The 21330-nt window shown below is 32.7% G+C and overlaps 5 protein-coding genes and 6 pseudogenes across 11 annotated transcripts, besides 5 other annotated features; 5 read left to right on the forward strand and 6 right to left on the reverse strand.

The window, feature by feature from the left end:
• Nucleotides 1-3057: part of a mobile genetic element that runs on past the window's edge.
• TVAGG3_0682350 lies at nt 244-645 on the reverse strand (annotated as a pseudogene). Its single transcript has one exon. A coding segment is annotated over exon 1 (402 nt).
• On the reverse strand, nt 1735-3033 carry TVAGG3_0682360 (annotated as a pseudogene). The gene has a single exon. A coding segment is annotated over exon 1 (1299 nt).
• A 453-nt stretch (nt 3058-3510) lies between the features above and the next one.
• Nucleotides 3511-4359, forward strand: TVAGG3_0682370 (uncharacterized protein; the record flags this gene model as incomplete). The annotated part of the gene is made up of 1 exon (XM_051242751.1): nt 3511-4359. The coding sequence occupies one exon, from the start codon at nt 3511-3513 to the stop codon at nt 4357-4359; it is 849 nt and encodes a 282-aa protein (XP_051089338.1).
• A 4-nt stretch (nt 4360-4363) lies between these two features.
• Nucleotides 4364-4606, reverse strand: TVAGG3_0682380 (serine threonine-protein phosphatase family; the record flags this gene model as incomplete). The annotated part of the gene is made up of 1 exon (XM_051242752.1): nt 4364-4606. One exon carries the CDS (start codon nt 4604-4606, stop codon nt 4364-4366), a length of 243 nt encoding a protein of 80 aa, XP_051089339.1.
• An 18-nt stretch (nt 4607-4624) lies between these two features.
• On the reverse strand, nt 4625-4987 carry TVAGG3_0682390 (uncharacterized protein; the record flags this gene model as incomplete). The annotated part of the gene is made up of 1 exon (XM_051242753.1): nt 4625-4987. One exon carries the CDS (start codon nt 4985-4987, stop codon nt 4625-4627), a length of 363 nt encoding a protein of 120 aa, XP_051089340.1.
• A 2172-nt stretch (nt 4988-7159) lies between these two features.
• Nucleotides 7160-7377: a mobile genetic element.
• A 1588-nt stretch (nt 7378-8965) lies between these two features.
• Nucleotides 8966-9514, forward strand: TVAGG3_0682410 (RNA polymerase II transcription regulator recruiting protein; the record flags this gene model as incomplete). The annotated part of the gene is made up of 1 exon (XM_001295994.1): nt 8966-9514. The coding sequence occupies one exon, from the start codon at nt 8966-8968 to the stop codon at nt 9512-9514; it is 549 nt and encodes a 182-aa protein (XP_001295995.1).
• A 106-nt stretch (nt 9515-9620) lies between these two features.
• Nucleotides 9621-9657: a mobile genetic element.
• A 475-nt stretch (nt 9658-10132) lies between these two features.
• Nucleotides 10133-10966: a mobile genetic element.
• Nucleotides 10967-11680: 714 nt separating this feature from the next.
• Nucleotides 11681-21330: part of a mobile genetic element that runs on past the window's edge.
• On the reverse strand, nt 13138-13955 carry TVAGG3_0682450 (uncharacterized protein; the record flags this gene model as incomplete). Its single annotated transcript, XM_001313035.2, has 1 exon — nt 13138-13955. A coding segment is annotated over one exon (818 nt), but the record flags the coding sequence as incomplete, so codon positions are not given.
• TVAGG3_0682460 lies at nt 14185-14572 on the forward strand (annotated as a pseudogene). Its single transcript has one exon. A coding segment is annotated over exon 1 (388 nt).
• On the reverse strand, nt 16038-16802 carry TVAGG3_0682470 (annotated as a pseudogene). The gene has a single exon. A coding segment is annotated over exon 1 (765 nt).
• Nucleotides 18723-19558, forward strand: TVAGG3_0682480 (annotated as a pseudogene). The gene has a single exon. A coding segment is annotated over exon 1 (836 nt).
• Nucleotides 19762-20560, forward strand: TVAGG3_0682490 (annotated as a pseudogene). Its single transcript has one exon. A coding segment is annotated over exon 1 (799 nt).

Consider the following 21330-nt stretch of genomic DNA (forward strand, 5'->3'; position numbering starts at 1 on the left):
GTGGTGTAAAAGGTGGTCTTCCATGACTTATTCTGTTTAAAGCTGCATTGTTCATTTCATCTCAGTAAAAAAATTTAGTTTGGTTTGTTTTCAACTGGTTGTTTAGGTTTTTAAGTCGGTCTAAAACTTCCTGAGGTATAGGAAGAACTTTACAAACACGTGGTGTAAATGCTGGAAGCCGACAAATCCATCTTGAACTCATTGTCTCAATGCTGCATTGTTCATTTCATCTCAATAAAAACTTTACATTCCCCACGTTTGAGGTGGTTTGCGGTTGGTTATTGTTTACCCACTGTTGTGCATGGTTATATCCTCTGTTAAAGAATCTTTCACCTTGGTCCATATAGTGTCCTGCTTGGTTATAGTAGTCATTTGCTTTGTTATAATAGTTTCCTGCTTGTCTTCCTACATTGTCCATCCATCCTTGAACTTTTCCTCTTGTTTCAGGATTTGGAATAAGATTTGTTGCATCTCGTGCTACATCCCAACCTTTCTGTACAGTTTGTATAATAGGTTGTGCTTTCTCTTTAAGTATACCTAATGTACTCAAAATCTTCCTTCCAATTCCAAATGCACCTCTGGCTATTGTTCCACTGCGGGTAAAAATCTAGATGCGACTCCTGCTAATGCGCCAAATAAACCCATTTCTTATAGGGTAAAAAATGACGAATCCGAACAAGGACCCCTATGTTTCTAAAGCGACAAAGAAAGCACTCATGATAAAAATCTTTAGTTCAACACCAAATGCTTGGTTTATGGATATCTTGGAAAACATTCCGAGAGTTAGAACAGATGGACCTCCATACTGGTTAATATTTGTTGGTCAAAACACAAGATACTGTGAAGCCATACCATTATGGTCCAAAAATATTTTAGATGTGAAAACTGCTTTGACAATATTCGTTGACAAATACCATCCAACAAAACTGACATCTGACTGTGAAAGTTCTTTCAAATCAGATGATGTAAAAAACTATCTGCGTTCAAAAAATGTAAACCAATATTTCATTGTCGACCAAAACCATTCTGCTCTTGGTGTCATTGACGGTTGTATAAAAATGTTAAGAGACTTAAACCAACCACAAGGTGGTGAAGCAAATGAAATGTCATATGACGACAAATATAGACACTTCTCCATGGCAAAGATGAGACAAGTTTTAAATATTTACAATAACCGTAAACAAAAAGGTTTGGGAAACCACTCCCCGAAGAAATGAAAAACAACCCTGACTTAGAGAAAGACTATATATTTAATAATTTAGTCAAAAGAGACAAACAAGAAAGAATGCCGGCTTCAAACTTCAGAAAGGTGACAAAGTAAAAATAGAAATACCTAAACGCGACCCATATGAAAATACTATTGACTATGACAACAATGGGAACCCGACAGGTACTCACATTCGTGTTCGTAAAAATAGAAGAAAGTATACAAGAGAATATTATGAAGTTTTAGGCAAACATGGCAAAATGTACACACTGCAAGCAGAAGATAAAACTACTATTGTCAGACCTCGTTTCAAACTTGTCAAAGTTCAAGGTGGTATACTTTCAAAGACAGTTCCTAACAAATATAAGACAACTCCTGACGAATATGCTAAAGAAGTTGAAAATGACGACTAAGCAATTCTATACCATGCGTAAACTGTCATGTAAGGTGGCATGCATTCTTACTTTGTCCCCGTTGTTTGCGTATATCCTGAAACGAAATGTGTATGGTTTCCTTCTCCCTGAGTGTCACTCCAGTAACAATTTATAGCAAACTTAACGTCGTCTTTAACATCATATCCTTTACCTTTTGTCATTCCTGACCAATCCCAATATCTATGCTTATGCCAACCTGCTTGAGATGTACTTAAATCTATGTAGTGACTGTGTGCAGGTAAATTTTCACCTGAAATCGTTTTACTTCCACCTGTTTCCTTTGAAGAGTTTGCACAATACAAAAACCTGTCGACTATTTGTTCCCATGCACCAACACCAAACATTACTTGAGGACCTCTTGCTTCCATAGATGTATAAATAGAACCTACTGGGTTCATTAAATCAAACATATGAGATATTATAGGATTGTCCTCTTTTGAACTTAAAATATAGTGCAACTATTTCAGGTTTCTTCTGGTTTGTGTCAGAATATTTTTATAATATAATCTTATGTTTTCAGAGGTAGGTAAAAATCTTGACTATAATATTTATTTCTGTCATCTTTATAATAATATACTATTCTCGTTTTTTCTATTGCATTATATCTTTTATATCTATAATAATCTAAATATAATGTTAACTTTTGTTCATCTACATGTGGTGTTCTGTCGTCATCTCCATAGTCATAATAATGTGGTGCTGGAGCTGGGTCAGGCAATGTCATATCTGCCATTTCATAAACTCTTAAATATTTCTTTTGTTCGTGTCCATATAAGTTTAAGTAGCAGTTGTTGTCTAATGGAACTTTAACTTGTGTACCATCATTCTTTTTATAGCTTACATAAATTTCATTGTTATTTTTCGGAATGAGTTTACACCGTGTACCATTTTTTAAGGACTGTACCAACTGCCATCTAAAATATTTATTTTCTTCATTGACAGAAAAGTCACCAACAATAGTTTCAATATTTTTTGTTGTTCCTATCAAACTTTGGTATATTTCATTGACATATGTTTTATCTGCTTTCTTTTCAAGGCTAACGTTTAAGTCTGTTATTTCAGATATAGAATGTGTATGTCCAACGGCACTTTTCCTGTTTAAGGTTTCTTGTAAGTTTGTAATATTTGCAATGGTATGTGTATGTCCAACGGCACTTTTCCTGTTTAAGGTTTCTTGTAAGTTTGTAATATTTGCAATGGTATGTGTATGTCCAACGGCACTTTTCCTGTTTAAGGTTTCTTGTAAGTTTGTAATATTTGCAATGGTATGTGTATGTCCAACGGCACTTTTCCTGTTTAAGGTTTCTTGTAAGTTTGTAATATCAGATATAGAATGTGTATGAGTCTTATCTGCTTTTGTCTCTAATGTTTTCCTTAAAGACTTGGTATTTGGTTAATATAATGTATATGAGTCTTTTTAGAATATTCGTTTTCAGCTCTTGTCACTTCACTTGACATTTTATTGTCAACATATGTTTTGTCTGCTAGTTCAGGATGAGTATGTTCTTTTGTTGCATAAGCATTGTTAGCTCTTTCTTCTTCTTTTGCTATTGCATCGTCTACATATTCTTTGTCAGCTTTGTTGTCAACATCTGCTTTCAAAAGAAGTTCATTTATAGGTTTCTCGTTTAAAGTTCCTTTTGTTGGATTTATACAGACAGTATGGTTCTTATTGTCTTGAAACAGAAACTCATCTGTCATTGGGTTTATTGTCAGTTTTAAGTTTCCTTCTTTCAATGACTCAGATATCTTAGAATAGTTTGAAAAGTTTGTTGTGTTCTTATTTAGAGCTTGCAAAATGAGTTGTCGGTTGTGTTGTATTTCTCTCATAGACGCTGTTTCATTTGACATTTTTATTATAGATAAAATATGCTTCCAATAGAAAAAGAAAATTCTAGAGTTGCTACAACTAAACCATTAGATGAACTTTTTACTAATGTCGGTCAAAAGTTTGAGACAGATACCGTAAAGCATGAAGGCTATCATTTTGACTACCCATTAAGATGGTTAAGAGACCCATCCGTCACAAAAGCTATTGGCTTTCGTAGAATGAAGTTCATTTCAGAAACCATACATGGTTTCCCATTTACGGTCGGTTTTGAAGTTCGATACTATAACAAAGAAAAACGTATGTATGAGAAATTTGAACAGGGAAAACTTTTACAAGTTAGTTTGCTTATAAATTTAGAAACAACTCTTCAAGCTTTTCAAGAAAAAATAAACAATATCTATATCGAATATGCAAACCAGTATAACATTGACGAAGGAGAATACCATCTCGATATTATTTATGACAGGAAAAATGCAACTGTTAAAATCAATAAAATAGAAGACCTTGGAGAAAACGTTTATATTTCTACAAAATATAACAACTTGGCATGGTATAGATTTATGAGGATGTTAAATCAGCCTGCAGCATATCCAGTACACCCGGACTATTATGAAGTCGAAAACCCTAATGGAACATATGAAAATATTTTCGACCAAGATGCTATTATTGTTCATGCTTCATTTTCTGGCGCCCAAAACTCTTTCTTATGCTTGGCAAATGACTTTTACGAAAAACCTACAAAGTTATACGAACCACCAAGTGGAAGTATTTCAGACTTTCAAGTATGGTTTACTACAGATGGAAGAAAAAGAATAATTCCATTATACCATGCGTTTTACTTAGAACTTAGTTTCATATACAACTACTATCGAACGGTAAAAATATAATTTTTTAATACGGTTGAGGTGTTGGATTTGGTTGCCAACTAGACTGTGGTGCAGGTTCAGGCTGTTGTATAACAGGAGCTTGTTCTTCTGGTTCAGGGTCTTTAGGTATAATACCAACAAACTGACCTACTCTTTTACCAAGATTTTTGACTCCGTTCCAAATTCCTTTTCCTACGGTTTTGACGCCATTCCATATACCTCTTCCAACATTTCGAAAGAAGTTTCCTATCTTACTGAAGAAACCCATTTTACTATATGTAAAAATCTAATGTCCGCCTAGTCTTTTGCGTTTCCTGTTGAGTTCCATAGCATTCTTTAACTGGAGCTCATACATTCTGTTTCTCCTCTGGTAGAAAACATATTCTGGGTCAACTCCTGTGTTCGCGTCATCTGCATAAAGTTGTTTATATCCCACTTCAGGGTTTGTATAAAACTCTTTCCATCTCATATTTGCATACCATGGTGGCAAACCTAACGCAGCGTCATTTGACATGGCAGTTTGCATTTGTACATCTGTTGGCACTTGACCATAGTTTGCCATTGCAGTTTGTATTCTAACTTCATTTGGAATATTCTCTGGGTTTGGTTGTCCAGGTTGCTGTGCATTCGCTAAGTTCTGTGCGTCCATTTAATATTAGATAAAAATATCTCTTACGAGTACATATACTGAACATTTGCAGGCATTGGTTCATCTTCATATTCTCTGTACTTTTCTGCCACGTCAAATAAATAAATGACACAATGGAAAAAACCTAAAACTAACAATCCGATTTCAAACCACATTTACTTACTAATAAAATTTCTTTATTGTGACACTTTCTCCGGTTTATAGGACCTCTCTCATATTCTATCTTGTCATATATAAACTCATAGTCATGTATGTCCTCTAACCATCTCATAACGGTTTCCAAACCACTTTTATCGGATGTAAAGTAAAAGCATGGATGGTTATGTATAACGTCTAAAGTTTCTAAAGAGTCTCTCAAAGTCCAGTCTACTTGGTATTGAAAATCCCATGTGTTATAGAACGGCGGGTCCACTATAAAGAAAACATTTTCCTTGTCTTTATATTTTTCATACAACTCTGTCCAATGACATCTCACAAACTCTATACCCTCAATATATTTTTCTATGTCCTCTTTGAAAACATTTGTATAGTTAAGATATAAAACGTTTGACATAAGTGTTTCAATGTCATGAACTCTTATAGAACCACTATATAATAGTCTAGCAGATATACTATCCCAGTCTATATATTCTGCTTTTTTCAAAACCTCTCTCACAATATTTTTCTTATCTAATGGTATACGTTCCATCTTACCTATAGGTATCTTTTCTTTTAACTCTTTCAATATATTGTTTGTGTCTGGTATATGTTTGAGACGGTCCATATAGTTGTCGAAATCATTGCATATAATCTTTGAGTCTGGAATATTGTATGACATAAATGGGATATATAGAAACTTCCACCGAACAAATCTACAAATGTTAGACCATTCGGTAGTTTCTTAAGTTCTCTCAATATAATATCTTTACATCTACTCTTATTTCCAAAGAACGGTAACGGTGGTTTTGTAAAATTCATTATATATATAATAAAAATGTTTTTACCCGAAAAGTGACAGAAAAGTGACAAAACATGAAAACATATATAATTTGTGAAAAGCGACACATTATATAATGTTTTCGACCCAGAAGAAGGCTTCTTCCCAGAAGCAATGGAGGAAGAAGAGGAGGAGGAAATACAAGACTCTATCCAAGAAGAGTCCTCCGAATTCACACCAGAAGACTAACAATTTTCCGAATAAAAACTTCATTTATACTAAACATCTTCGGGGCTAGAGGGCGCAACGCGCCTGGAAGCCCCACTTACCTGACCCTTATTATGATCATAGTCCGGTGATATACAATAAGATTCAAATTTTGAAAGAATTAAATTAATAAAATCCCGGTGAAAAAAATAAAAACAGCTTCTAAAAGTATAGTTATCTTAAAATACGAACTTTAACACAAGTTTTTTGATCCAATAGAAAATTGAATTCTTTGAATAAATAAAATATTTTATGTATTAACATATTAAATTTCCTAATTATTTTTTCTTCTTGGGAAAATTTTTGAATTCGAATAGAAAATTCAATAAATTGAAATTGGGTTGAAAGAATTCTCCATATTAACTTGTCATATATTTCAGATCATATAAATTAAGTTAATTAAATTTTTTAAAAACCTTAATAGGATAAAAAAAAGAATTTACACTCTCTCACTTTGAAAACGTAGAAAATGCCAATCTATTGGTATACATTTTAGTTTTGTTAAGTTTACAAAACGATTACTCTAGATTTTAAAGATTTATCAAGAATTTAGAGAATATCCTTCTCAAAACAACTTCAATAGCGAAGGATTAGTATTGAATCGGATTTGTAACATAATTATAGTACATTACAATACAATTTCTCCGACTTTTAAATATTTTTGAAATATTTACAAAATATGCTCTTTCTATCATCGATACTTTAATACAGAGCAAATTTAGTAAATGTCATCACGTTATTTTTTCATAAATCGTTTTCGAACTTTTGAAATATTTATTTTAAACCAGTTTTCTACATTTAATATGTGAATTATATCAAAAGTAGATGGGCGATACTTGTAAATCTATTTAAACTATTAGTTTGCTATTATTGAAGAACTTTATAATTTTTTTTTCTTATGTATGGAATTAAAGATAATTTTGCCGATTCCAACTGGTTTTTCTATATGAGTTAAATATGCCAAGTGAAATTGGACTTGCCAATATTGTAAATTGAAGTATGGACTATATATCGATTTTCATTGATTGATGAATAACTCGGAGTAATGTAATTGTTGATAATGAAAAATAGTTTTCAATTGCTGGTAAGGGCCAATGTATGTTCAATAGCTCCGAAAGCAAAAAATGCACGTTTAGAAAAAGACGATAACGATTAAATTACAAAATCGATAACGACGACGATTAAATTACAAAATCAATAATGACCCAATTATATCGATATATATTTATATGTACTCTGATAATAGTGCCATTTAACAAAGGCAGCAACTAAAAAATATATATCGAATGTATCGAATGGCTGAATACTCTTTTGCTTTACATTGTTTTTAATTTCAAATCAATCAATATTCATTAATGCTATTTGATACAGGTAACCCAATGTATTCACATAGGATCGAAAAAACATTTATGCATATCTCACAACCAATTAATTTTGATCATTTTACAAGGTCAAAAACAAGTAAAAAAAGTTCAATTTTTTTGATATTTTTTAGGAAAGTATTGAGACAAACAAAAGCAAAGTATGATAGATAAAAATGCCGATTTCATGACTTTTTCAATGAATCCATAATATGAATGATTATATGAACCTGATATCTATAAGTTTCTAAAGCATATCAACTTTTTATGAATTTTCAAATATATTTTGAACTTACTTTATTTGGATTTAACAATATTGTTTAAACTGAGCTTAATAAAAGAGAATATCATCAAAATATACCATTAACTTAATGAGAGAAAAAAAGTTTTTGATTTTTTTTTTATTAGAGACAAATCTTGAATTGTCATGCATACTTGATATACCTAATAAAATTTAAGCATATGTATGAATGAAAAGATTCTCCAAATTGTAATTTATTGACAATTTTTTAAATTATTGCGCTTAAATTGAGAAACAAATGTAAGCATTGGTATCACTTATTCAGTTTATTACTACTGTCAAATTGTATGCAATCTTTTTGAATTAATTTCAATGTATCATGATTTTTATTGTGGAAAATACAATTGACCATAATTAGGGCTATAGCTGGTAAGAAAATTAGATAAAATGAATGTTGATCTAAACCAAAAATATTTGGAATCAACATAATTCGTTTAGCATTTACAAACATTCTTTTGAGGAATTGGCCAAATAGATTTCAAGATTCTTGAGGGTCTGATTATATCATTTTTAATTTATAATTTTTTTTGTCTGTAATTTATAAGTGATAGGCATAATGATGGTATTTAAGTTCATTTATTTAAATATTAAATTTTATATAATATTTACTAATTTGAAGTTACAAACAATTAAAATCAGGATATTCCAAACCTGACAAGAACACAACGTTATCATAATTTTGAAGCATGAGTTATCTATAAAATGAGAATAAATATTATCAACAAAAAGATGTTGCTTTTTCCAATAATACAGCTTGTATGAATTCAATAGGGTCATGCGACTATCAATATAATTGAAAATTATTAGAAGCAATCATTGAGCAATTTTTCTGTTGCATTTTGAAAGAGATCTCAGAATTTGATCGTAGATAATTATATTTGTGTTAGATTCAAAAAAATTATCATATTTTTACCTGCATTTCGAAATACTGCAATGTCTAAAATGTCATTGAAACGTTTTTCATGAAATTGAATTGAATAAAAGATTGTTGCTAAGCAGTGATTTCGATTTAAAAATACGAATACCATATATGTCAGCAGAATAGTTAATTTCAGACAAATTCTCAAAAGTCCTCGAACTTCAACGGTTTCTTTCAAATAGCGGATATTTTCATTTATTCCATTACCTTATTCATGTCTGCACGACATCACACAAAAGATAAATTCACACAAGAAGATGATGAGCACTTGAAGGAAATAGTAGGAAAGTTAGAAGAGATTGATTGGAAAACAGTTGCTCACCAAATGGGAAATAAAAATGCGCGCCAGTGCAAAGATAGATGGGTTAATTATTTATCTCCTACAGTGAATCGCTCTAAATTCTCATTTCAAGAAGATATCTTACTCTTAGAAAAATATAACATTTATGGTCCCAAATGGGTGTTTATCTCTAAATTTTTTGAAAATAGAACAGATGTTAATATTAAAGCACGTTTTTTAATTCTTAAAAGACGTGGATATTCAGTAGAATATCTCAAAAGATTACTTGACAGAAGAATGAATCCTAAATCACAATCTAAAAGGAATAAGATTGCGCAGCAACCTTTGTCTAAGGAACCATCTTCTCCAACTCCAGATTGGGACTTTTTCAATCAGATTACAATAGAGACGTTTGAAAAAGAAAATAATGACATGTTATCTTTATTGGGCGGACAAGAAGCTCATTTCTTTAATTTTTGTTAGAGATTGAACGCTTTTATTTAGAATAAAAGTACTTTTAATAATTTACGACAAGGACTGTGAGATAATTTAGTGTTAGCATTCTATATATTGTTATTAACTAGATTTGTAATAAACAGAAATTCATCAAAAGTGACAGCTCTCAATTTTTTGACATTTGTAAATTCTAAATTGAATGAGAAAAATGAAATAATACTAAGCATAATACAATATTCTAGATTTAATTATAATTAGGAAAAGTTAGTTTTGAGAGTACTTTTCATAGGCATATAGAATGAAATCTTCTGAAAAATAATATCACATAAACTCATATTATTTTCTAATATATAACTATTTTATATAAAAATCAAATTCAATGATCTTAAAAGCGAAGGATAAACCTCAAAATTTACGAATATAATGAGTGGAATAGGCGTAAAGCAAAAATTGATATTTCATATGGTTTTATGATAGATAAGCATTATATTCCCACTCATTATATTCGTAAATTTTGAGGTTTATCCTTCGCTTTTAAGATCATTGAATTTGATTTTTATATAAAATAGTTATATATTAGAAAATAATATGAGTTTATGTGATATTATTTTTCAGAAGATTTTGTGTTCTTCTTCAAAATTTTTGTTATAGACCGAAAATAGATTTTTTCGGTTTTCTCTTCAAATAATTGAAAGAATGATACTATTATAGGTTTATTATATTATATAGCATATAATCATGCTATAGCCGAAAATTATAAGTTTTGAGAAGATTGAATATAACACAAATAAATTTGAATGTAAGTTAAATTGCTTGTTGTTTTTAATAGCTATTTAATGAGAAATCCAATATTGCAAAATTCAAATTGAATGATTGAAAGAACAGAAAAAGTCATTCTTTTCAATTTCGAATTTGTTTCATTGTATTTATAATTATATGGCAAATAAGATATTTAAACTTGATTTTTGAAGGAAAATTCACAAAATTGAATAAATTCAAATAATTTTTATTCCAAAATAAACTAGTTATTTGAGTTTAATACTAATTATCTATTCAAACTACAAAGTTTGTAATTTAAAATATTTTGTGAGATCAGATTGAATTAATTCAAGGTTCTTTTCAATTAATATTAATGACCATATTACGCATTTCGAACATTCTAAACCAAATATATAAAAATGGGAGACGAATGTTAAATTTGCTAGACATGGGGAGTTGTCTGCAAAGTTTTAGCTCTTATCTCTAACAAAAAATTAATTTTAAAAAAAAGACCGAATACGTTCACAGCGAGAAAAAAATAAAAGGCAAGATAGAATTTTCTAGACATAAAGAAGTTGTTTACCGAGTTTTAGCTCTTATCTCTAACAAAAAATTAATTTTTTAAAAAAATGACCGAATACGTTTCACAGCGAAAAAAAATAAAAGGCAAGATAGAATTTTCTAGACATAAAGAAGTTGTTTACCGAGTTTTAGCTCTTATCTCTAACAAAAAATTAATTTTTAAAAAAAAGACCGAATACGTTTCACAGCGAGAAAAAAATAAAACTGTACACTGATTTTCATTTTCATTTCCAGTCACTTTACTTATTATTTTTTCTTTTTTTTCATTTTAATTATAAATTATTTCATAATACGTTTATTTACGTTACCATTTTCTTTATTCTTTTGAATTCCATACTAGACACTTATAGAATATTTTGATTGTTAACGTACTTCATTAGAATGAATCCTTACAAAGGGTATGTCGATCGAATTTACCTAATTGGTATTTCCAATCAGATTGAAGAAGGTAAAATGACATGGGAAGAAGCTTGCACCCATGTTCCCATCGCCCCAACCCTTCAATCAAATGATTTCAAATATTTAGATGTTTCAAAATCTTTTTACAAAATCAATTTAGCTTACAGAATATCCCATTGCCTAAAGGCAAGAAAGATCGTAGGGTCAATCCCTACGACCAAATCAAAGCTCTTGCTGTGATACATGACCACTGGGCCTTTCCCTGTGGTCAAACAAAACAATGGAAACGTTTGAAATTACAACAAATTGATGTATCTTATAGAGAAGTACGCAGATACTTCAAAGAAAATCATTTCACCAAGACGCGATTAGAGCATGCCGGGCCAGAAGTTAGTATGGCTAAGTCGTGTACTGAGGCACTGCGCGCCTCCGTACACCACTTAACCTTAAATATTTACAAAACCAGTAACGTATATTTTACAACACAAACGACAACACTAACTTAACCTTAAATATATACAAACCGCCAACCACTAATGACTTCACTAATGTAAAAAATAAACGTTCTCACTTACAAAAGTATTGCAACTCCTCCCATTGCTGTGCTTCACATAACAGCTCATAATCTTCTGACTCACTTTCTTCTTCATATAGGTCAAAATCACTGTCAAAATAAATGTTAGTAAGTTTTGACAAAGCTAATGAAACACGTTTACCGTTTGTATCGTATGCTTGTATAAACTTTCCATTCTTCATTCCTTCATAAACGCTCAAACTAACTTTACCCTTTCTCCCTCGTATCTGATAGAATGTATTTTCACGAGGAACGAAGAACAAATTCTTGAACTCATGACCGTTGTAGTTTGTTATCTCAATAGTTTTCGTCATTTACATCCAAATAAAAATTTTCAGTAAAAATAAAATAAACTTAAAAATTAATGATATCACCACCCTCACACGTATGAAAACATAGCCCAAAAATAAATTTAGGTGAAGTGGTGAGATCTCACCTCTTTTTTCACCTGTTTTTTCACCCTGTTGAATTCATTGCTTTATAACTCTCTTCCTTGGTTTCTTTTTAGTTGCTTTCTTCACGTCTGTCTCCAACTTGACTGTCTTTCTTCTTCGGCCGTAATGATACCAGTTACTTCCACCAGTCAATGGGTCAAATGGTCTTTCGTAAGGGTTTCCATACATTCCATAGGGACCATACGGAAGAACTACTGGTGGAGAAGAAACATTTTCTTTAGTTCCATCGAATCTATTTAAATGCATTGTTTCACCTTTCATCTGGTCATTAAAGTCTTTTGCGTGTTTTGCAAACTCATCGTCCTTTCCTAAAGCATTTTCTGACTCAGTCGCAACCAAATTGGATGCTTTATTTATGAGCCCTATTTTATTTAATCTTAACTTCTTTGCAACCCAGCCTCCAATCTTCCTTTATTTGCATCTAATGTCTTCGAAACCCTTCCTCCACTCATTTTATTTACTGCGTCATAAGCTCCAAGTGCTTTTGCTCCAAATGCTAATGCTTTTGTTCCATTGCGCCTAAAGCTGCCCAAGCTACCATTTACCCCATATTAAAATCATCTCTCTTCAATATTATCTCATAAAAGTTCTCGTTACTGGAGAAAGTCAATGAAACATAAGCGTTCTCACGGGCTTCGCCCTCACCGCTTTGCGGTCTATCTAACTTATTTCTTATATCATCTATACGCTTCAAAATGTCTGAACAATTGCTAACATCTTCTACAACAGTTATTTCATCATGAATGACCTTCAAGAACAAGCTCATTTAATATGCTATTAAAATCATCTCAATAATGAGTCCATCCTTTCCATCTTTAGGTAGCACAACATCTTTCATTGAAGAAGGTTCGACAAGTCTTATGTTAAACTTACTGACAAAGTTTGTTATACTATAATGCTTCGGTGGCGAATACATGTAGTTTGAAAGACATAATATAGATTCTTCAGCAAATTCACTTATACTGGATTTTATAACAATGTTCTCACGAGACCAAACGCCACCAATTGACAATCTTGTAAGCAATCCTGCTGAGCCTTCAACTGTAAACGTCGATGGTAACATTCCACGAAGGTCATTTATTGACATCTTTGAGTCACTGAATTTAAATATTTTCTTAAAACAATCGTCATTATCTAACCATGCAATAGCTTTGAAGTTTTCATTCGAATATACATCTGCTTCATTAAATGTAAAACCTGACTTCTTTGCAGAGACGACTTTAAAATCTATTGAGTTTGTTTCAAAATTATATGCTATGGTAACTTCTGAAGGTAATGGATGCCCTTCCGCAGTCAGTTGTTCTCTCACTACCGTTTGAAGCTTTGTGTTAAAAACTTTCATGTCATCTCCTGTGTCTAGGTTCACATACACAGCAACAGGGAAACTATCTTGCTTCTTTGTTTCATCATTATACCTCAAAACATTAAAGTTCTTCAATAATATTGTTCTTCCTGCTGGAATACTTCGAACTTGTCTGATTTCAATAGCTTTCTCACCTCCTATATACTCTACCCAGTGTCTTGGATATTCATAAGTATACTGACTTTCTTGAATTTTGGTTGGTTTCATCATAACGTGTTCATAGTATATCTTTATACTCTTGTCAGTTAGACTCGGTGCTATATTCTGAATATTTCTGACTTGCATTTTTAATGGAGATAAAATGAAGCATTTAATACATGAAGTAGATGAAGACATGAATGAAAGCAGTGAAAAGCTCAACAGTTCTCTTATTCTTCCTTTCAGTAAGGACTATGAATTCTGTTCAAATGGCGTTTATTTCTATTGTGGAAAGATGGGGTCAGGAAAGACATTCAACCTCATTCGTCATATACTCATAACAGAACGTTTAGGAAATGACTCATATTATGACCAAATCATTATATCAGCAACTTCAGACTCTATGGACTCAACAGCGAAAACATTTATGTCAAAAGTTCAAGCCTCTGTCGTTAAAGTTCCAGACAGTGAACTCATTGAATTTCTTCAACGTTACATTCGACGTAAGAGGAAATATTATGCCATCGTTGAATTTATACAGTCAGGAATGCAAAGACTTCTGAGGAGATGGAAAGAATTATTGACAAACACCACTTACGTCAGTACTCAGGAGTTTACGATATGAAACGACTTACAAACTACATTCTGTCAAAACTTTCAAAATACCCCTTCAAAAAATATCCTTCAAACACTTATTAGTTTGTGACGACTTCGCTGGTAAAGGTTTAGTTTCAAAGCCTGACTCACCATTAGCTAACATCATTACTAAAGTCAGACATTACCATTTAACTGTAGCAATACTTATGCAAACATGGAGGTTTTTAGCTTTAAACATAAAACGTCTCATAACTGACTTCGTTATCTTTCAAGGTTTCTCACGCTATGATATTGAACTCATTTGGAAACAGTCAGGTATAACATTACCTTTTGAAGAAATTTGGGAAGCATATAAGTCTCTCATCTCTCCTCGTTCATACCTTGAGATTCATATCATGACTAATACCATTAAAGTCAAAAATATTCCATGGAACGACCAACATTGTTTTAAAGTTTAACCTTCAATTGACTGATGGTAAACAAATTCCATGCATCTCTGTCGCCATTTCTGTTAATATTTTTGCTGTCATTCATATCATCCACTTCTCCATCGTTAACTTTTGAGGATATGCGTTAGAATAGCTGTTCTTAAATGAAGGCTTTTCACCTTTGAGAGCATAAACTCTATAACTTTCTGCATACTTTATGTTTGAACCTCCTGAGCCATCATTGACATAAATTTTTATAGGCTTCCACCCTTTGTTCATGTTCCTGCTTCTTCCCTTAGCTCTTTTGTTCAGTAGTTCTACATCTTTATACACAGCACCTGTCTCAGTGAATTCAACAATATTTTCATTCGTTAGCTTTACATTCAAACCTTGTCGAGTATATTGTTCATTTCATACATATAAAAGGTTTTTATTCTATATGAAATGAGAAGCAAATCCATCTTAGCTGGTGCCGTTAATGTTCCAATTGAACCAACATCAAATGTTGACTCACGAACGACAAACAATATTGTCATAAAGAACTATAGTTCAGAGTGTTTGAAAGAACCAGAACCAGAGCTGAAATCCGTGAATTTAAACACAGCTTCAAACGCTAACGCTACATCAGATGTTAAGTTAGAGTATCCACCACTGGACCAAATTCTTTCAAGAGAAGCCAACGACAACCCTTACACAAATGTTCAAACAAATCCTTCAGATAACGTAGACCATTACCTTCTTCAGTTATACCAAACAATTTTACTCAAAGACGATAAGAAGCTTTTGACAAATCTTATAAGCAAGAACCAAATAATTCTAACAAAGGAGGATTTAGAAAATGTTATATCACGAATAACAGGAAAGCAATGTGTCATTGACTATCTCGACCCTGAAATCGAATGCTGTGGTCAAACGCAATATTCATGAAAATAGGTAACATCCGCATCATTGAAACACCAGGAACTCCAGGAGTTGAGTTTAAGTATAAATATTCGAACGAGTATACAAAACTATCTACTTACTATAAGCTTTGTTTGAAATATGTTTTAGTAAATTAAAGCAATTTGTAATATCTATCCAAAACTTCTTCAACAGTATCGAACTCATCTTCATAATGCAAACCTAATCTTATTGACTTGGTGCAGTTTTCACTAAACACAATATTTTTTCTGTTCTCTTGACTGACATAACTAACTCATTTGTTTCATCAAACAGCAACAACCAAAGTTCATGACCTAATACATAACATTCATACTTATATTTTTAGCTCTGAGTTCTCTTGTAAGCTGTTGCATTTAATATTTTCTAAAAAGTCAACTTCAACAGTCATTCGCACTGGTGCCTTCAGTTCTACAGGTCGCCCTGAAAGTCAACTAGTCTGAATTGCATGTCTTTCAAATTATGAGGACTAATGCGAACCCATTTACCTAAATGAGTTGCTATGACAGGAACGTTTGGAATGAACATTGAATTGACTGCATAACAGAAGGATTTATATTCTACTGAACCTTTACTATTAACTCCTGAAATACCTGTGACATTAGCTATTTTAGACTCAATGTACAAACAATTACCATAACATACGTATGGAACAGATTTCATCTCAATCGTTTTGTCAACACTTTTCAAAGGAAATGTCATATGGTATGCACCCCAAAAGAAGTTGTACTCTATGACTCATTCTTGGTATCTTAAACTCTTTCTCGCTGCTGAACTTCAATGTTCCCTCAGAAGAGATTCGACATCTATGTTGTCAATAGTTTCTTCATTTATGAGAGCATTTAACACTCCAGCATTTATCTATTCTATATACCCAACTCTGTTAGGAAATGTTATAACACTTCTTTTGTCATCTATTTCAAACTCCATGAAATCTGTTTCGTCAGTTATAAACGAATGAAGCAATAGTATTAAAGTCAACAACTCTGAAAGCAAGCGCTTCATTCTGAAGACCTAAGTTTGTTTGTAGCTTTACTGTCCCGTATTCGTTTGGGTCTGTACTTTGCAAATAGAACAACATTTTATTCTCATTAAAATATGACTATTGCTGCATTGCGTATGAAACAAATGAAGCAAGAAGAGCACATGAACTAGTAAACGAAAACTCAACTTTAACCATTGAAGGCAATGATTTAGTCATTGACGATGGAAAAAACTAAAAAAGTCATTGATTTCGATACTTTTAACACTTATGACCCATTCATTACAACAAGCAAGGTTCCTATCATAATGATGGAACGGTGCAATATATAAATTCTACAGTAGATGCCTCATTAGTGAAAGTATTAAATGTTCTCATTGAATTGTTAAAGAGCTTTCGATTTGACGACAACATTAAAGGCCTAAAGAATTTAGTCATGAATGAGAAACAAATTCTCGGCTCTGCTGGTAGCAGTAATGATGTACACCTTATGACATTAGAATATTATAACGAACATAAAGATGAACTGAAAGAGAGAAGGTGACACCGGACCACAAGGACCACAAGGAATACAAGGAATACAAGGAATTCAAGGAATTCAAGGACCTCAAGGCGAAAACGGTTTGGATGGAAAGGATGGAAAGGATGGAAAAACTGCTAAATCATGGATATGGACCTTATAAAATACTGGTTTAACAGCTGCTTCATATGGAGTTCTTCAATACCAAATCGGAAAGATATGGGCAGTACTTGGTGAAGAAGCTTTAGATGACGTTAAAAATGCTTTGAACTTCATTTCAAATGGTTCGGATACTATTTAAAACTTTATCTGGTTGGATGCAAGAAACAAGGAGTCAAATAGATACTGTAAGATGTATAGCAAACAATGCACGTACGGAATTGGATACTTTACGAGAAGCACAAAATACACTAAAGGAAGCAAATGATATTCTTGGCTCAGTATCAGACATGCATGAAGATTGGCTTAAAGGTATTGACAAATCTTTAAAAAATCACAGTCAGTCTATTGCTGACTACAAGAAAGTATAGATTTTTTACATAGTGCTATGGACGTACATGATGGAAGCATAAGGAACTTACTTAATGCTAACAATAACTTACCAGGAACTATTAAAGCATTTATAAAGTCCTTTGTAAAACCCGGTGCTCTAACATTTAGGTCTTTGAGAGCAAGAGCATTGAAGTCAAGAGATGCAGAAACTCCAACAGAACCTACAGAAGGAACTGAAACAACAGAAACTCCAGAAGAACACCAAAACCAACAGCTAATGAAATATTGTTCGAATATTTTCCAAGGTACTCTGTTTCATTGCATACATTCAAGAAATACTTAAGAAAGCAGACTTGACTTTAGAGATGATGAAAGTTCTGTATATCTTTCGTTCCAGTTTCAAATAGCAGAACTTTTGAGACAGATATGCTTAATGTATGACAACATCTCTGATTTCACAAGATATGATGACGACCATGACCCCGAACACGGTGAAGAAGAAGTTTTACAAACATCCATTAAGACAGGAAAGGTTTTAACTCAAAGTCTCATTATTGACACCAAAATGGCGAAGTGGACGTTCTTCAAGAGCTGAAGAAAAATACTTCTTCGGGAGGTGGTGGTAGGCATGAACTTGAAATAAATGAGATAGAAGAGAAATTAGCCGAAAAAGCAGATAAAAAACCACGTTCATTATATAACTTCAGACGAACAGATTATAACAGACTACCATGGATATTAACACGAAGTGATGAAGTGAAGACGGAAGATGTTAATGAAAGAAGAGATATAAATACATTCGCTGCTAAAGGTTATGACATAAGCTGTACTGTACAGTATGACACGGGTAAAGCACCAGAAGCATTTAGTATAACGATGAAATTTATGCCTCTACTTTCTCTGTTAACGGTGTATTAGTTGAACCAAGATTTACATTGAGAGTTAAGACAAAAATAACCGTTGAAGATGCTATTAAAAGTAAAGCTGACAAAGATGAACTCGAAGCAATGAACAAAGTTTTGAAATCTCATAAACACAACATCTCCGATATAAATGAACTTCAAGCTACATTAAATAGTAAAGCCGACAAAAATCATACACATAATCCTTCACTACTGTTAGAGCAGCAGACGACATAATTATTGAACTATGATTTGGGTTCAAAGTGCACCTTTAGAGAATCCGAGTACAAGCGTAAAGATACTCTTAACAATTTAGATAAGAGTTGCAGGAATATCGAAGATCATGCCAGAAACTTTGAAGCATATGAACTACCCGCAATGTTAGATAAGAAAGCTGACAAGAACCATACACATAAATCCTTCACTACTGTTAGAGCAGACGACATAATATTGAACTATGATTTGGGTTCAAGTGCACCTTTAGAGAATCCGAGTACAAGCGTAAAAGATACTCTTAACAATTAGATATAAGAGTTGCAGGAATATCGAAGATCATGCCAGAAACTTTGAAGCATATGAACTACCCGCAATGTTAGATAAAAAAGCAGACAAAACAGAGCTTCAAACATTAAAAGACTCAGATTCTTGAAAACATATATCCTATAGGCTCTATTTATACGTCAATGAACTCAACAAATCCAGCAAGTGTTTTAGGTTTTGGTTACGTGGAAGCAGATTGTAGATAAATTCTTATACTGTGCTAACTCTTCAAAGCAAACAGGAGGTTCGAGAGAAATTAAAGAAGCAAACCTTCCACCGCACACTCATACAGGAACTACAAACACAACAGGAATCATTCACATTCAATAACAAAAAAGAGGTTATACAAATCTTTGCAGCAGGTTCGGATAGACAGGGAATGCATAGATATGATATTTCAAGTGACCCAGTAGATTCAAGCACAGGTATTTTCTGTGGAACCACAGGAAATCATTCACACACTTTCACAACAAATCCAACAGGCTCGGGTGAAGATTATATGCCACCATTTGTGACTGTATTCGCATGGTACCGCGTTCAATGAACGCGCTTGAGCCTGCTTTGCGGACTTACCGTCTTGAATAAAATCTTTAACTTTACATAAATGAGCTTGAAAGAAGTATTCGAACAACATCCATGGAGGTCATTTAAGAATTCAATGAAGCTGCAAAGAGTTGGGGATTTACTAACAGAGCTGAAGTGAAAAGGTTCTTTGACAAAAATGTTGTACATCAAACAAAAATAAACCCTTACGACTACTTTTTACCAATTTACTCCAACACTCCTGACGCATACCAATTTGACACTCTCATTCAAAGCAGAAAAGGAGGACATAAACCATTCCTCATCTTCATAAATGTTAACACTCGCAAAGCATATGCATATCCAATGAGGAACAAAGGAACTCGTGAAGTGTTAAGAGTTTTACAAAAGTTTGTAGCAGAACATAGCCCAAGTACTTTAACATCAGACCAAGACAGTGCATACCTCAGCAATGAAATCACAGATTTTCTCATTAAGCATAACATAACTCACTACACTACTGAAGACCATAACCATAACATACTCGGCATCATAAACCGCTTCATAAACTCTCAGAGATTTAAATCAAGAGCGAGACTTTACCGAAGAAACAATGAAACATTTTCTCGAAGTATATAATTCCTCAACACATTCTACAACAGGACATACACCAAATTCAATGACACAACAACAAGAAGAAAAGTATATACAAAAGAAACGAAGTCAAACACAAAATATCAGAAATTCAACACAATTTACCCTCATTCCTGGTACAAAAGTTCGTGTAGTTCTTGACGACAAACCGTTGACAAAGAAACGTTTAAGGTTAAGTCGAAATTATTATATCGTAGACTCTACGCAAGGTAATGGATATCTTATAAAAGCTGCTGACGACTATGCGTTTTACCCTCGTCATAAATTAGTCGAAAGTAGTAATGGCAAACTTGCTGAAACCATTGACGAAGCAAAGCGAGGAGTGGTTATTGAAATACTTGACTACAACATAAACGATGACACTTATAAAGTAAGATATGAAGGAGGTGTTGAAGATGTTATACCATCTAAGAACTTGAGAGAGTCAAACCAACACATCTGGGACCATTAGAGCGGGAGTACTGGAAAGACAAAAATATGCCAGAAAGAATAAGAAAATTCTTCTAAACTTTTTCATTAGATGTAAATCAGACATGAATGAGAACAGTCATGATAATTAATGGTACCATTTATTTTAACATAAAGACGCAAAGCGGCGAGGACGAAGTCCATGACCAAAAATAATGTTTAGGGTAGATGGTTAGATCTACCCTCATTTCTACCCTCATTTCTACCCTCATTTTTTGTATTTGACGGGAATTAATTCTTGATTTCAGGGATTTTTTGACGAAGTGCAAATCTTCACTTCGTCAAAAATAACAGTTATCTACCCTCATTTCTACCCTCATTTTTTGTATTTGACGGGAATTAATTCTTGATTTCAGGGATTTTTTGACGAAGTGCAAATCTTCACTTCGTCAAAAATAACAGTTATCTACCCTCATTTCTACCCTCAGCCGCTAAGCGGCGAGACCCAAAGGGTCTTGAATTTTCATGAATTTCCTTAAGATGAAAAAAATAAAGTTAGTTTTATTTTTATTTATTTTTTTATTTTGTA

The sequence above is a fragment of the Trichomonas vaginalis genome, chromosome III (genome assembly GCF_026262505.1).
Source record: "Trichomonas vaginalis G3 chromosome III, whole genome shotgun sequence".
In the NCBI taxonomy this organism is placed as follows: Eukaryota; Parabasalia; order Trichomonadida; family Trichomonadidae; genus Trichomonas; species Trichomonas vaginalis.